Source organism: Gadus morhua, chromosome 9 (genome assembly GCF_902167405.1).
Source record: "Gadus morhua chromosome 9, gadMor3.0, whole genome shotgun sequence".
Lineage (NCBI taxonomy): Eukaryota > Metazoa > Chordata > Actinopteri > Gadiformes > Gadidae > Gadus > Gadus morhua.
Window position 1 is genome coordinate 11366095 of NC_044056.1, and position 15233 is coordinate 11381327.

General features: G+C 54.5%; 1 protein-coding gene across 2 annotated transcripts in view; it reads left to right on the forward strand.

Moving 5' to 3' along the window:
• lrrk2 (leucine-rich repeat kinase 2) overlaps nt 1–15233 on the forward strand; it is a 38314-nt gene that overhangs the window by 22319 nt on the left and 762 nt on the right. Inside the window, exons 29-51 of one of the 2 annotated variants that reach the window (XM_030365227.1) lie at nt 385–614; nt 1102–1229; nt 1609–1827; nt 2634–2835; nt 3031–3119; nt 3716–3903; nt 3993–4147; nt 4401–4547; nt 5104–5295; nt 6323–6469; nt 7276–7388; nt 7504–7682; nt 8397–8557; nt 8971–9141; nt 9935–10035; nt 10698–10907; nt 11488–11681; nt 11877–11949; nt 12080–12264; nt 12515–12658; nt 12863–13074; nt 13285–13353; nt 14114–14250. In XM_030365227.1, the coding sequence (XP_030221087.1) occupies nt 385–614; nt 1102–1229; nt 1609–1827; nt 2634–2835; nt 3031–3119; nt 3716–3903; nt 3993–4147; nt 4401–4547; nt 5104–5295; nt 6323–6469; nt 7276–7388; nt 7504–7682; nt 8397–8557; nt 8971–9141; nt 9935–10035; nt 10698–10907; nt 11488–11681; nt 11877–11949; nt 12080–12264; nt 12515–12658; nt 12863–13074; nt 13285–13353; nt 14114–14238 (3634 nt within the window). In that variant the 3' untranslated portion in view covers nt 14239–14250. The remainder of the gene's footprint in view (nt 1–384; nt 615–1101; nt 1230–1608; nt 1828–2633; nt 2836–3030; nt 3120–3715; nt 3904–3992; nt 4148–4400; nt 4548–5103; nt 5296–6322; nt 6470–7275; nt 7389–7503; nt 7683–8396; nt 8558–8970; nt 9142–9934; nt 10036–10697; nt 10908–11487; nt 11682–11876; nt 11950–12079; nt 12265–12514; nt 12659–12862; nt 13075–13284; nt 13354–14113; nt 14251–15233) is intronic. The other variant, XM_030365228.1, reaches the window with a different exon arrangement.

Consider the following 15233-nt stretch of genomic DNA (forward strand, 5'->3'; position numbering starts at 1 on the left):
TGAGGTACCCCCTACCTCACTGAGGGTGAAGAGACGGTCCCGGTCCTCTCTGAGGTACCCCCCCCCCTCACTGAGGGTGTAGGGACGGTCCTGGTCCTCTCTGAGGTACCCCCTACCTCACTGAGGGTGAAGAGACGGTCCTGGTCCCCCCTGAGGTACCCCCTACCTCACTGAGGGTGTAGGGACGGTCCTGGTCCTCTCTGAGGTACCCCCTACCTCACTGAGGGTGAAGAGATGGTCCTGGTCCCCCCTGAGGTACCCCCTACCTCACTGAGGGTGAAGAGACGGTCCTGGTCCTCTCTGAGGTACCCCCTACCTCACTGAGGGTGAAGAGACGGTCCTGGTCCTGGGCTCTCCGCCTCAACATTCCCGTTCCCCCCGCAGATTCCTGCAGCAGCGGCTGAAGAAGGCGGTGCCGTACTACCGCATGAAGCTCATCGTGGTGGGAAACCCCGGCAGCGGGAAGACCACCCTGATCCAGCAGCTGATGAAGGCCAAGCGACCGCAGAAGACCCCCCGCCCCGGGACCAGCACCGCCGGTCTGCGGGTCCTGGACTGGACTCTACGGGAGCGGGACCAGAAGAGCATGGTGCTCAACGTGTGGGACTTCTCAGGTATGGGGCGGAGGCGTGGCAAACCCCTACAGTACTCGTTCATCACGGGAAGCTGTCCCGTAGACGTTCCATCGATGGATCAGAGTCTTTGCGTTGACCTTGTTAATATTGTGGGAACAGGTAAACTGTACACAAGGTCACCTCCTTAAGAGTAATTAAAAAAAAGAGATACATCGATAATTCTCCATTGAGATATTTTTCAATGTTTTTTTACAAACTGTGTTGTATTCACGTGTACTCACGTGTTGTATTCCCGTTTACTCTGGCATCCTCATGCATCAGCTGCAGAAACCTTCAACAAATCTTCCATTGGCACAGTAAAGATAGTGGTTAAATACCTATCATGTGTACTGTATCTTTTAAATACCTGTCATGTGTACTGTACCGTTGAAGTACCTCTCATGTGTAATGTATCTTTAAATGCCTCCCGTCCGTCCTGTACCTTTAAATGCCTCCTCTCTCTTGATTGGCCGCTATGTGGCTGCAGGCGGAGAGGAGTTCAGCGGCTCCCATCCCCACTTCCTGACCCCCAGGGCCGTGTACCTGGTGGTGTACGACCTCAGCAAGGGACCCAGCCAGGTGGAGGCCCTAAAGCCCTGGCTCTTCACCATCAAGGTGACACACACTCACTCACTCACTCACTCACTCACTCACTCACTCACTCACTCACTCACTCACTCACTCACTCACTCACTACCTCAGTCCCTACCTCACTCACTCATTTAGTCACGTGCACACACTCACCATCACTCACTCATCATCATCACTCAGTTACTCATTTTCTCACTGACTTACTCGCTCTCTCCACACTGAGCCACAATCATCATTCCCCCATCATTCACTCACACACCTTCATTCCCTCACTCACCATCATCACTATCTCACTGACACACCATCATTCACTCACTCACCATCATCACTAACTCAATAACTCACCATCACCCAGCCAGTGCCAGCGTCCAGTCCTGATGTTGTCTATGCCCCCGGTCTCCAGGAGGTGGCGCCACTGTCCCCGGTGCTGCTGGTGGGGACGCACGCCGACGCCAGCGAGGACAGCGCCGTGCAGGCCTGCCTGGCCGCCGTCCGCCAGGAGCTGCTGAGCCACCAGGGCTTCCCCGTCATCAGGGACCACCACGCCGTGGGGGCCGGCGAGGACACCGACGCCCTGGCCCGGCTCCGCAAGTCCATCGCCCGAGAGGCCGCCGGGTTCAAGGTGGGCAGCGCCGCTAAAGAGCGAACGGGGAGATGAGGCTGCAGAGCGAGCAGGGGAGCTGAGCGTTAAGAACCGGAAGAACCTAAAGCTAAGCGCTAAAGAGTGAACCGCAAACCGCTAAGCGCTAAAAAAGCCCAGAACATTATTAAGGACACACACCATCCCGGTCACTCCTTGTTTGAACTGTTGCCCTCAGGCAGAAGGTACAGATCACTCAATACAAGAACTAACAGACTCAAACACAGCTTTTATCCAACTGCAATAACCACCCTCAATACTGAAAAAACCCGATAATACTGTGGAGTACTCATATTGATGGCTCAGTCTGAGATATGCTCACTGTTGTTTGTTTTTACTGTGTTCATGCTGTTTGTCCTGTGTGATTATGCATGTATGGCTGGATGTGTTTATGTATGTTTGTTTAAACTAGGTATTTTGAATTCAACATATTTTTAATATATATTTTTATGTATGTTTGTTTAAACTAGGTATTTTGAATTCAACATATTTTTAATATATATTTTTATAGACTCTTAAATGTTGCACTGACTGGAGAGCACTTTGAAATTTCGTTGTACTTGTGACAATGACAAATAAAGACCTATTCTATTCTAATGCGATAACAACAGAAAACAATAAAACGACAACAAAACCAAAACCATTTTTGTTGTATTTTTATTGTGTTTCCAAAAAAGTAATTGTTGTTGTTGATTTTAATCTCCCCTCTGGGCCTGGGAGAAGTGTACGGTGCTAGACGCTAAAGCACTAAATGCTGATTCGCTAGCCTCTGCCCACCCTGCTGCCAGGTGCTGGGCCAGCCGGTGATGGGCCAGCTGGTCCCTGAGAGCTACGTGGAGCTGCAGCGTCTGGTGCTGCAGGAGAGGGCCCGGGTCACGCCCGACTTCCCCGTGCTGCGGCACGCCGACCTCCTGCTGCTCCTGCAGGAGAACCAGCTGCAGCTGGAGGAGGCGGAGCTTCCCCACGCCGTCCACTTCCTGAGCGAGGCCGGTGAGCCCGGGCAAACTTTATCGATGCGTGCCGATTTACACACACGACACGACGCAGCGAGAGGAACCACTGACGTCGCCATGACGATGATGACACCATGACGATGATGAAGTCATTGATAAAATGGGATGACATGTTTAAATGGCTAAACGTACCACAATAACCGAGGCATTTCTTTGTGTCTCTGTCTGCTAGGGGTGCTGCTGCACTTCGAGGATCCGGTGCTGCAGCTCCGGGGGCTGTACTTCATCGACCCCCAGTGGCTCTGCAACATCATCTCCCAGGTGAGGATCACCCTGTTGGGAACAGCAGATACATACTCACTCACTCACTCACTCACTCACTGTCACACTCAATCACTCAGTCACTGTCACACTCACTCACTCACTGTCACACTCACTCACTCACTCACTCACTCACTCACTCACTCACTCACTCACTCACTCACTCACTCACTCACTCACTCACTCACTCACTCACTCACTCACTCACTCACTCACTGTCACACTCACTCACTCACTCACTCACTGTCACACTCACTCACTCACTCACTCAGAGACTCAGACCCTCACTCACTCACTCACTCACTCACTCACTCACTCACTGTCACACTCACTCACTCACTCACTCACTCACTCACTCACTCACTCACTCACTCACTCACTCACTCACTCACTCACTCACACAGACACTCAGACCCTCACTCACTCACTCACTTAGAGACTCAGACCCTCACTCACTCACTCACTCACTCACTCACCCACTCAGACACTCACTCAGACCCTCAGTGTCACTCTTATATCACTCACACACCCCCAACCCACCCCCACACACTCCCACTCCCACTCCCACCCTGACGACTCCCCCTCTCCGTCCCCAGAAGCTGCCCCTGCGCAGCGTGGGCGTGTGGGAGCACCCTAAGGGCGTCCTGCAGCGCTCCCTGGTGGAGAGGCTGCTGCTGGAGGGCAGCTGCTTCCCCCGCACCCACCTGGCCCCTCTCTTCAGGCTGCTGGTCCGCTTCCAGATCGCCCTGCCCTGCGGAGACGACCAGCTGCTGGTGCCCTCCAGGTGGGGCCCCCCTCCTCCTCTCATGTCCTAGGACTCTCACAAGGACTCTAAAGAACGCCTCTTACCCCCCCCCCCCCCCCCCCTCCCAGCCTGTCGGAGGACCGGCCCGCCATCGAGCTGCCCCACTGCGAGCACTCGGAGGTGATGGTGCGGCTCTACGAGCTGCCCTACTTCCCCCTGGGCTTCTGGCCGCGCCACATCAACCGGCTGCTGGAGGTCTCGTCCCAGCTGCTCGGTGGCACGGGTACGTACCCACCGTAACCCCCGCTGTCCGTCTGTCTGTCTGTCTGTCTGTCTGTCTGTCTGTCTGTCTGTCTGTCTGTCTGTCTGTCTATGTGTGTGTGTGTGTGTGTGACTCATGTATGTGTGTGTGTGTGTGTACATGTATGTGTGTGTGTGTGTGTGTGTGTGACTCATGTATGTGTGTGTGACTCATGTATGTGTGTGTGTGTGTGTGTGTACGTGTGTGTGCGTGTGTGTGTGTGTGTGTGTTCCAGATAAAGCTATGCGTGCTAACAGGATCTACTGGCGTCGCGGCGTGTACCTGAGCTGGTCTCCAGACGCCTACTGCCTGGTGGAGGCCGCCTCTCTGGAGGACAGCCCCTCCAGCTTCATGAAGGTCACCGTGCCCTGCTCACAGAGAGGTGCACGCACTCACACACTCTCAGCGCCCTGCACAGCCATGACACCTCCGTACCACGCTTAGGTCTGGGTTCAGCAGACGAAGGGAGACAGACCCGTCAAAGACTATGATCAGGATTACAGTAGGACTACAATCTAAGACTATGATCAGGATTACAGTAGGACTACATTCTAAGACTATGATCAGGATTACAGTAGGACTACAATCTAAGACTATGATCAGGATTACAGTAGGACTACAATCTAAGACTATGATCAGGATTACAGTAGGACTACAATCTAATGTAGGAAACTGAGATATGAGGTCACAAAGTATTTAAAATGGGGTCACGTTCCGAACATAACAATCATCCTCCTGCCTCTTCCTCACTCTCTTCCTCCTCCCTCTCCCCCTCCATCTCCACCTCCCTCTACCTCCCCCTCCCTCTCCTCCACCCATCCTCCCTCTACCTCCCCTTCCCTCTCCTCCACCTCCCTCTCCTCCTCAACCTCCTTCTCCTCCATAATCTCCAATTCCTCCTCCTCCTCCTCCTCCTCCTCCTCCTCCTCCTCCCCCAGGTCGTGTGCTCCTGGGCCAGGTGGTGGACCACGTGGACTCCCTGCTCGAGGAGTGGTTCCCGGGTCTCATGAACACGGACATCCACGGCAGCGGGGAGGCGCTGCTGAAGAAGTGGGCTCTCTACAGCTTCAGGGACGGGGAGGAGAGGGTGAAGGTCCTGCTGGAGGACCTGCTCACACTCTACAACAACGGTCAGCCCCTATCTCTCTCTGTGTCTCTGGTGGAACCCGTCTGTGTGGGGGCGGCCTGTGGCTCAGGAGGTAGAGAGGGTTGGCTGGTAACCAGAAGGTTGCTAGTTCGATCCCCGGCTCCTCCTAGCTTAGTGTCGAGGTGTCCCTGAGCAAGGCACCTCACCCTAACTGCTCCTGACGAGCTGGCTGTGGCCCTGCGTGGCTGACACCGCCGTCGGTCTGTGAATGTTTGGATGAACGGGTGAATGTTGGGCAATATTGTAGAGCGCTTTGAGTGGCCACTGGTTAGAAAAGGGCTTCCCATGTGTGTGGCTGTGGTTCAGCAGCCCAGCACAAATAATCCAGTTAAGGGACCAGTTAATGGCCGGGGGGCAGTTGGTCCCTTAACTGGATTGTTCCTCCTCTCTGAAGGCACAAAATGTAACTGCTACAGCCGCCGTTACATCCCTCTCCTCTGCCCCGAACTGATTCAGTTAAGCCTCGTTGGCCCCGGGCGGTTCCTGACAGTGTCGCCTTAATACTGTTAAAGGAATGGACGGTTGAAATGAATGTGTTAATATCGGACCGTTGTAATATTAGAATGTAATCCTGTCCTTAATGTATTGTAAGGTTTAGGGTCTGGCGTGTGTTGCCATGTGTAAAGGTTCATATCGAATGACGAAGGGAGGGCAGGGAAAGCTGCCCGGTGGCCCCTTTAACCCCCGTCTGAATACACTGTGGGGGTTTCACAATGCTCACTGCTTAGCCCTAGGCTGGCGTTAGCCCTAGGCTGGCGTTAGCCCTAGGCTGGCGTTAGCCCTAGGCTGGCGTTAGCCCCAGGCTGGCGTTAGCCCCAGGCTGGCGCTAGCCCCAGGTTGGCGTTAGAACCAGGCTAGCGTTAGCGCTAGGCTAACGTTAGCCCCAGGCTACGATAGTCCAGAGCTTACTTGCTCATGTTCACATACAGGTTCCATGTTTAATAAACGTCATCCTAAGTATCCATCCTTTCCGTTGCCTTGATGATGCCGCCTTTCCCCCGCCGAGGCAGACTTCCTGCTGGTGGACCCCGAGGACCCCCGCTGCACCCTGCCCGTCTCCCAGGTGGCCCCGGACCTGGTCCTGAGCGACCAGCCCGCCTGGACCCTGCTGGACCACGAGGCTCTGGAGGTGGACCTCTCCAAGGACAACCTGCTAGGTTGGGGCAGTCCCACGAATGATTGATCATGTCTGTTGCGTTATTTCTAGAAGAAAGTGGTCCAATCCTTGGTCGCTTTTAACTCACTTTATTTGTTAAAGTAGGCATTTTTCGGTATGGTAACTATGAAGCTTAAGGGAGGGAATTGTATCTAACGCGTGCGAGGGACAATATCGTGAGCTTCAAGGCCCGGGCTTAAGCCCGGTTCTCTCTGCGGTTACCTATAGTCTCTCTCCTCTCCCCTTGAATCCCCTGCTATTGCCCGTCAAGTGGCCGTGGCCTATTGGAAGTGGGCGTGGCCTATGTGACGTATTAGCCTCGGCTTCCTCACTTGTCTGAGGTGCTGCCTTCTGTGGATGGAGTAGCTATTGCAGCCTTCAGTAAGGTCCTGCTCCCCTTGTGGCTATGTACAGTATTTACGGCTTATATGTTCGGTCCTGCTTCCTAATGGCTATGTGGGGGCAGCTTATGTGCTTAAAATACGTAACATGTCTGGGGGGGACGATGCGGTTAGCGCTAGGCTGTAACACAGGAAGAGGTTCCACAAACGTCCAGAGAAAGAGAAACACAGATGACAAACAGTCATTCTTATGTTTGTTGTTATTGTTGATATGTTATCAATCAAACTATTGCCTATTGGCGTGGGCTAAGCTCAGGAGGCGGAGCAGGGTGACTTGTGACCGGAAGGTTGACAGTTCAATCCCTGTCTCGAGTTGTCCTTGGCTGTTCCTGGCTCATGATCTACATTCATTCATTCTCTAGTCGCCCTCAATCTTTTCACCCCGGGGGGTCTCGTGTGTGTGCAGGAAACGGGGGCTTTGGGACGGTGTACCGCGGGGTCTACAAGAACGAGGAGGTGGCCGTGAAGATGTTCAACAAGCACGCCTCTGAGCTGTACGTCCACCGGCTGCTCAGACAGGTAGGACCGGCTTCAGGTCACAGGTTGGACGGTCTCTGAGATCAACGAGGGTAAGCCCTGGTCCGTCTGCCCCTCAGGCCATAACCCTGGTCCATCCCTCTGCCCCCCCCTCTAGGAGCTGGTGGTGCTGGGGCGCCTCCACCACCCAAGCCTGGTGGGGCTGCTGGCGGCCGGGGTGTCCCCCAGGGTCCTGGTCATGGAGCTGGCGCCGCGGGGGTCCCTCGACACCCTGTTTGAGCACCTGAACCAGAAGCTGCAGCACCGGATCGCCCTGCAGGTGGCTGACGGACTGAGGTACGCCTGGGTCTACTGGGTCTCCTGGGTCTACTGGGTCTACTGGGTCTCCTGGGTCTACTGGGTCTCCTGGGCCTCCTGGGTCTACTTGGTCCACTGGGTCTACTGGGTCTCCTGGGTCTACTGGGTCTACTGGGTCTCCTGGGTCTACTGGGTCTCCTGGGTCTCCTGGGTCTACTGGGTCAAATGGCTCTCCTGGGTCGCCCCACGTCGGGAACCCAGCAGTCCTTCTGTGTTACAGCAGAACCTCTGGTCCAGCAGTCCTACTGGGTTACAGCAGAACCTCTGGTCCAGCAGTCCTACTGTGTTATAGCAGAACCTCTGGTCCAGCGGTCCTACTGTGTTACAGCAGAACCTCTGGTCCAGCAGTCCTACTGTGTTACAGCAGAACGTCTGGTCCATCAGCAGTCCTACTGTGTTACAGCAGTACTCTAAAACATTTATCATTATAACGCCATTACACAACGACGGTACTAGATTAAAAAAAAGGGCAACATTTCGCTGTTGGCCGTTACCATGCCATTGGGATATCACATCCCTTTACATGCCTTCCTACAACTCTCTCAACCAAGACATTTATATAGATTTTTATTCTCGTATTCTCATTTGTTTTCTAGCTGAAACAGGTGGTTGACTGATCAGTTCAACAATGATAAGCGATGGATATTTGCAGTGCACGCTCGTGTTTTGACGTGTGGTCTGATGCCTCCTCAGGTACCTCCACTCGGCCATGATCATCTACCGGGACCTGAAGCCGCACAACGTCCTGATCTTCAACCTCAAGAGCAACTCGGACATCATCGCCAAGATCACAGACTACGGCATCGCCCAGTACTGCTGCAGCATGGGCGTCCGCAGCGCCGAGGGGACCCCAGGTGCTATGCTACGTCAGGCTACGCTACACCATGCTACACTACATCCTGATAGGCTGCATCGTACTTGGCTGCATCGTGCTAGGCTACATACTGCTATACTACATCTTGCTAGGTTGCATCATTCTAGGCTGAATCGTGATAGGCTGCGTCATGCTAGGCTACATCATGCTAGGCCGCATCCTGCTAGGCTCCATCTTGCTAGGCGACATCTGTTAAGCTACATCCTGTAACGCTACATCATGGTAGGCTGCTTCATGCAAGGCTACATCGTGCTAGGCTACATCGTACCAGACGCGTTGTGAATGGAGTGTTCTCGATTCGTCACGTTATTACATATTTGATTTGATTGAGGAAACCTCTCGGCGTAACAGAACACCCCACCTTGGCTGACTGCTGTTGTCTTCCTAACCAAGGGTTCAGGGCCCCTGAGGTAGCGCGGGGCAACGTGGTGTACAACCAGCAGGCGGATGTCTTCTCCTTCGGCCTCTTCCTGTACGACCTGCTGACCTGCGGCCAGCGCATCTCAGACGGTGTGAAGTTCCCCAGCGAGTTCGACGAGATCGTGGTGCAGGGGAAGCTGCCAGGTAGCCCGTCTGACCCCCGTCTGAATACACTGTGGGCCCACTGACTAGCCCTTGGCAAGCGTTAGCCCACGGCTAGCATTAGCTCTAGGCTAGCGTAAACCCTAGGCTAGTGTTAGCCCTATGCTAGTGTTGGCCCTATGCTAGCGTTAGCCCCAGGCTAGAGTTAGAATGAGACTAGCGTTAGCCCCAATCTAGTGTTAAAATTAGGCTTGTATAAGCCCAATGCTAGCGTTAGCCCTTGGCTAGCTTAGCCCAAGGCTACAGCTTACTTGCTCAAGTTCAAACACAGGGTCCATGTTTACACTTGGGCTAACTTAAGTGTGAAAGCCCTTCATGTCAGCATAAGAGGACCCAACAACACGCACATTTTTCATCACACACTAACACACATACTAGTGTGTCCAGTTCAATGTGAGAGATAACGACCCAAATAGGATTTATATTCTTGCTAGCTACGGTGCTAATGTAGCCGGTTAAGAGTCAGAGATACTTGCTAGCTATGGTGCTAATGTAGCCGGTCAAGAGTTGGAGATACTTGCTAGCTATGGGGCTAATGTAGCGGGTTAAGAGTCAGAGATACTTGCTAGCTATGGGGCTAATGTAGCGGGTTAAGAATCAGAGATACTTGCTAGCTATGGTGCTAATGTAGCCGGTTAAGAGTCAGAGATACTTGCTAGCTAGGCTGCTATAGTTCTGTGTCTAGTTCTAGTTCTAGTCAGTGCTGACCGCCTACAGGGTGCTGGGGGTCTGACAGGGTGCTGGGGGTCTGACGCTCTCCGTTCCTCCCCCCCAGACCCAATCCAGCACTACGGTGCCCCCCCCTGGCCCGCCCTGCAGGCGCTGATGAAGCAGTGCCTGGAGGAGGGGCCCCAGGACCGGCCCACGTCGGACCAGGTCAGAGGACGGCTCCAGCCTCAACTCATCTATGTTTACATTTATATTCAGGGCATTCAGCAGACGCTTTTATCCAAAGATACTTACAATGAGTATAGATGTCATAGAAAGAGAAACAACAATATATGTCGGTACAGTTAAGGATGTTCATAGAACCAAGTGCTAAGGTTAACCCGTTCCGCGTATTCAACAAAGATAGCTATGATAAGATGCTACAAGATGCTAAGTACTGTTTTTTACATTAAATGCCAGGACGTACAACATACAATAAGTGTACATTAAGTGCCAGTCTCAGTCTAAGGTTATAGCATCGCCCCCAAAAGGGCTAAAATAGTGCAACTGGCGCATATCATTTGTGTTTCACTAAGAAATCACAACAAATCAAAGGGCTTCGCAGGCCACATTATAGGGACCCCCCCCCCCCCCCCCCCCCCCATCCAGCCCTAAGCCCTCTCAAGTCGAGGGATAATCTCTCTAAAGGACCAGGGAACTGATTTTAAGAATGCTGTCACAAAATGATCCCATGTGACTACTATTACGCACACTTCCTGCTACTTACTGTTTGTTTGTGTTTGTGTGCTCACTCGTGTGTGTGTGTGTGTGTGTGTGTGTGTGTGTGTGTGTGTGTGTGTGTGTGTGTGTGTGTGTGTGTGTGTGTCCAGCTGTTTGACAGGCTGAACTCGGGGGAGATGCTGGGTCTGCTGAGGGAGGTGGTGACTCCGGGGGCGGCCGAGTGCCTGGTGGTGGACCCGGGGGGGCCGGGCGGAGGTCCGGACCCTGGCCCCAGGGCCTATCTGGGGGGAGGCAGCAGCTCCAAGAGAATAGGCTCCCTGACCACCATCCACCTGGACACCCAGACCACCTCCACACAGGTAGACCCCCACACAGGTAGACCACCCCCACACAGGTAGTCCCCCACACAGGTAGACCACCCCCACACAGGTAGTCCCCCACACAGGTAGACCACCCCCACACAGGTAGACCAACACACAGGTAGTCCCCCACACAGGTAGAACCCCACACAGGTAGACCCCCACACAGGTAGACCACCCCCACACAGGTAGACCACCCCCACACAGGTAGTCCCCCACACAGGTAGACCACCCCCACACAGGTAGACCCCCACACAGGTAGACCCCCACACAGGTAGACCACCACACAGATAGACCACCACACAGGTAGACCCCCACACAGGTAGACCACCCCCACACAGGTAGACCACCCCCACACAGGTAGACCACCCCCACACAGGTAGTCCCCCACACAGGTAGACCACCTCCACACAGGTAGACCCCCACACAGGTAGACCACCTCACAGGTAGACCACCTCCACACAGGTAGTCCACCACACAGGTAGACCCCCACACAGGTAGACCACCCCCACACAGGTAGACCCCCTCCACACAGGTAGACCACCACAGATGTAATGTACCCTCCTCCCGCCCCTCAAAGGTGATTGACAGCAGCCCTGTCCTATGCCTGGTGAGCGTCCGGCCTCCAGGCGAGCACTGTGATTGGCTGGTGGCGGGCACACAGGCCGGCTCTCTGGTGGTGATCAGCGGGCGAGACGCAGCGACGCGACACAACCTGCAGGGGGTCTCCGACGCCGTCACCTCGCTGTTCTTCCACACACACCCACCACGCACGTGAGTACACACACACACACACACACACACACACACACACACACACACACACACACACACACACACACACACACACACACACACACACACACACACACACACACACACACACACACACACACACACACACACACAGAGAGACACACACACAGAGACCAGCCCGGTGTACGAGTTCACATGTCTTTACCTCCTCAGCCAGAGGAGGAGCTACTTGTTGGTGGGCTCAGCCGACGGGACCCTCAGCGTTTTTGAGGACTCAGCGCTCACAGTAAGGAGGGGGGAGGATGTTGCTACGCTGTGACTCACCACACCGAGCTGTGCCATTTGTTATATCTAAGTGGTGGGGCCAACTAGCCTACCAGCTCTGAGTAACCCCCCCCCCCCCCCCCTCCTCTCAGCAGGCCGACGGCCAGCCAGTCAAGATCCTCCGTGTGGGCAGCGTGGACACGCCCCTGGTCTGTCTGGGCCAATCGGGGCACTCGCTGGACCGCGGCACGGTGTGGGCGGGCTGCGGGAGCCGAGTGCTCTCGTTCTCGGCGGACTACGAGGTCACCCGAACCCTGGACACCAGACCCCCCCTGGAGTGAGTGACGCTGGGGGCAGGGGGCACGGGACACGCCCCCAAACACTGGGAGGCAGAATCCAGCAGTTAATTAATTAATCAATTAGGATTAGGGCCGGTTTACTGGCTGGCCTTGACCGTGTGTGTGTGTGTGTGTGTGTGTGTGTGTGTGTGTGTGTGTGTGTGTGTGTGTGTGTGTGTGTGTGTGTGTGTGTGTGTGTGTGTGTGTGTGTGTGTGTGTGTGTGTGTGTGTGTGTGTGTGTCCCTGCAGGCAGCAGCGGTCCCCCAGCTCTGTGTCCCGCCTGGCGGTGGATAACCACGTGTACGTGAGCACGGCCCGCGGCCACACGCTGACCGTCTGGGACAGGAGGAGCCAGCGGCTGCTGGACTCCATCGACGTAGCCCAGCTCATCAGGTACACACACACACACACACACACACACACACACACACACACACACACACACACACACACACCCCTTATCAGGTACACACAATTGTTCTCTACAGATGCCACCAAACTAAACCCCTCGTCGTTCTCTTTTCGTTGTTTTCTTTCTTCCATCCCTCCCCCTCCCCTCCCGGCTCTCCCCCTCCGTCTCCCCCCCCACCCCCCCAGACAGGGCAGCCGGGCCCCCATGGAGGGCCCCACCAGGGACCGCTCCTCGTCCTGGGCCAGTGTGAAGGTGCTGCTGGTGCTGAACAGTGCCACCCTGTGGGTGGGCACCCAGGGGGGGCACCTGCTGCTGCTGGAGCTGGCTACCCACCAGGCGCTGCACGTGGTGCCCCCCCACTGCCTCTCCGTCCGCAGCATGGCCCCCGCCCTCATAGGTCCGTCTGACCACTTCCCCCCATTGTGGCTTTTTTATTTTTATCTATATAGAACATTTTGTTTGATTACATTTATCTTGACACTTATCTTGTAATCACTCATATGGACGCGCTCCTCCACATCCACATGCTCCTTCAGAACGTGGTGTTCCTCGTCAATCACCTGGTTCCCCGGTTGTTAATCAATCAACCTTTGTGTGATCGGAACAGAAACCCTGAACCCCAACCGATTGGTCCTGGTCCTGGGAAGGAGAACCCGGAGGGACCGTAGCCTATGGGGTGAGTCTGCCGCCCATAGATCAGGAGGTGGAGCGGGTCGGCTGGTAACCGGGAGGTTGCTAGTTCGATCCCCGGCTCCTCCTAGCTGGGGGTCGAGGTGTCCCTGAGTGAGACACCTCACCCTGACTGATCCTGCCGAGCTGGCCGTCGCCCTGTGTGGCTGACTCCGCAGTCGGTGTGTGAATGTGTAAATGAATGGGTGAATGTTGGTATATATATTTTAAAGCGCTTTAAGTGGCCACTAGTTAGAAAAGAGCTGTACCTGTCAGTTCAGTGATCTGACCCTGGGTCTGTACAGTGATCTGACCCTGTGTCAGTACAGTGATCTGACCCTGTGTCAGTACAGTGATCTGACCCTGTGTCAGAACAGTGATTTGACCATGGGTCTGTTCAGTGATTTGACCCTGGGTCTGTTCAGTGAGCTGACCCTGTGTCAGTACAGTGAGCTGACCCTGTGTCTGTACAGTGATCTGACCCTGTGTCAGTACAGTGGGCTGACCTGTACAGTGAGCTGACCCTGTGTCAGTACAGTGAGCTGACCCTGTGTCAGTACACTGGGCTGACCCTGTGTCAGTACAGTGAGCTGACCCTGGGTCAGTACAGTGAGCTGACCCTGTGTCAGTACAGTGGGCTGACCCTGTGTCAGTACAGTGAGCTGACCCTGGGTCAGTACAGTGAGCTGACCCTGGGTCTGTTCAGTCAGCTGACCCTGTACCTGTTCCGTGTCTGTCTGGCGGGTGGATGGTGGCTCCTCCCCCAGAGGACGAGTCGGTGCTGATGGTGTGGAGGGCCGCCCTCCCCCAGGAGGTGACGGAGCTGCGGCGGCACTGCGAGGTGCGGGCGGAGATCAAGGCCAAGATGAGAGAACAGCTCCGTCAGGACTGAACCCGCCGCTCAGTGAGTGATCAACCTTCTCCTGCTTACCTGTCTCACCTCCCGGTCCCTTCTTACCTGTCTCACCTCCCGGGCCCTTCATACCTGTCTCACCTAACCTGTCCCTTCTTACCTGTCTCACCTCACTGTTTCCTTCTTACCTGTCCCTTCTTACCTGTCTCACCTCACCTGTCCCTTCTTACCTGTCTCACCTCACCTGTCCCTTCTTACCTGTCACACCTCACCTGTCCCCTCTCACATTTCCCCCATCTCTATTTACTCTGTACAGTCATTGAGGTATTTGGCAGCAGACTCTTTGGTCCAGAAGCCTCTCAGAGTGAGCTCGGGTCCAGGTCTGAGGGACATCAGGGCGTGTACAGCGTGGCCTCTGGCCTGTGGGTCAGACTGCAGACGTCGGGGATGGAACCCAGTTCCTCTCCACTGGTGGGAGTCCAAAATCCCCACCACAAAATAAGTTATCCGCTGTGAACCAAACCTTCTGCTCAGACGCAGACGCGTCGTCCTACGCGATGCCGGAGACCTCCGTCGTTTGGGGCTCCGTCACAGAGTGATGGAGGTGACGTAGCTCAGAGCTCAGCCAAACACTGTGATTTCCTTTAGATAATGTTTAGTGTTTTGTCCGCCGGTGATAAAGACGTTCATTGTGAGTCACCTCTACAGTTGTCCTTTAGATCCTATCCTTTACCTGTTTTCAGTTTAAAGGTGACATATTACACCACCAGGTGTGAGTGGGATTAGCCGCTACAAGCCGTTTAGAAAATCGGCCTCTTCCGACATCACAAGCGGGCGTGTCCACCTAGATGTGTGGTGGATAGATCAGTCTACCAGCCTACCCAGTGGACTGTAGCAAACGTTGCTCATCTATCCGTCATACATCTAGGTGGACACGCCCACTTGTGATGTCAGAAGAGGCAGATTGTCAAAACGGCTTGTAACGGCTAATCACACTCACACCTGTTTGTATAATATGTCACCTTTAATTATTT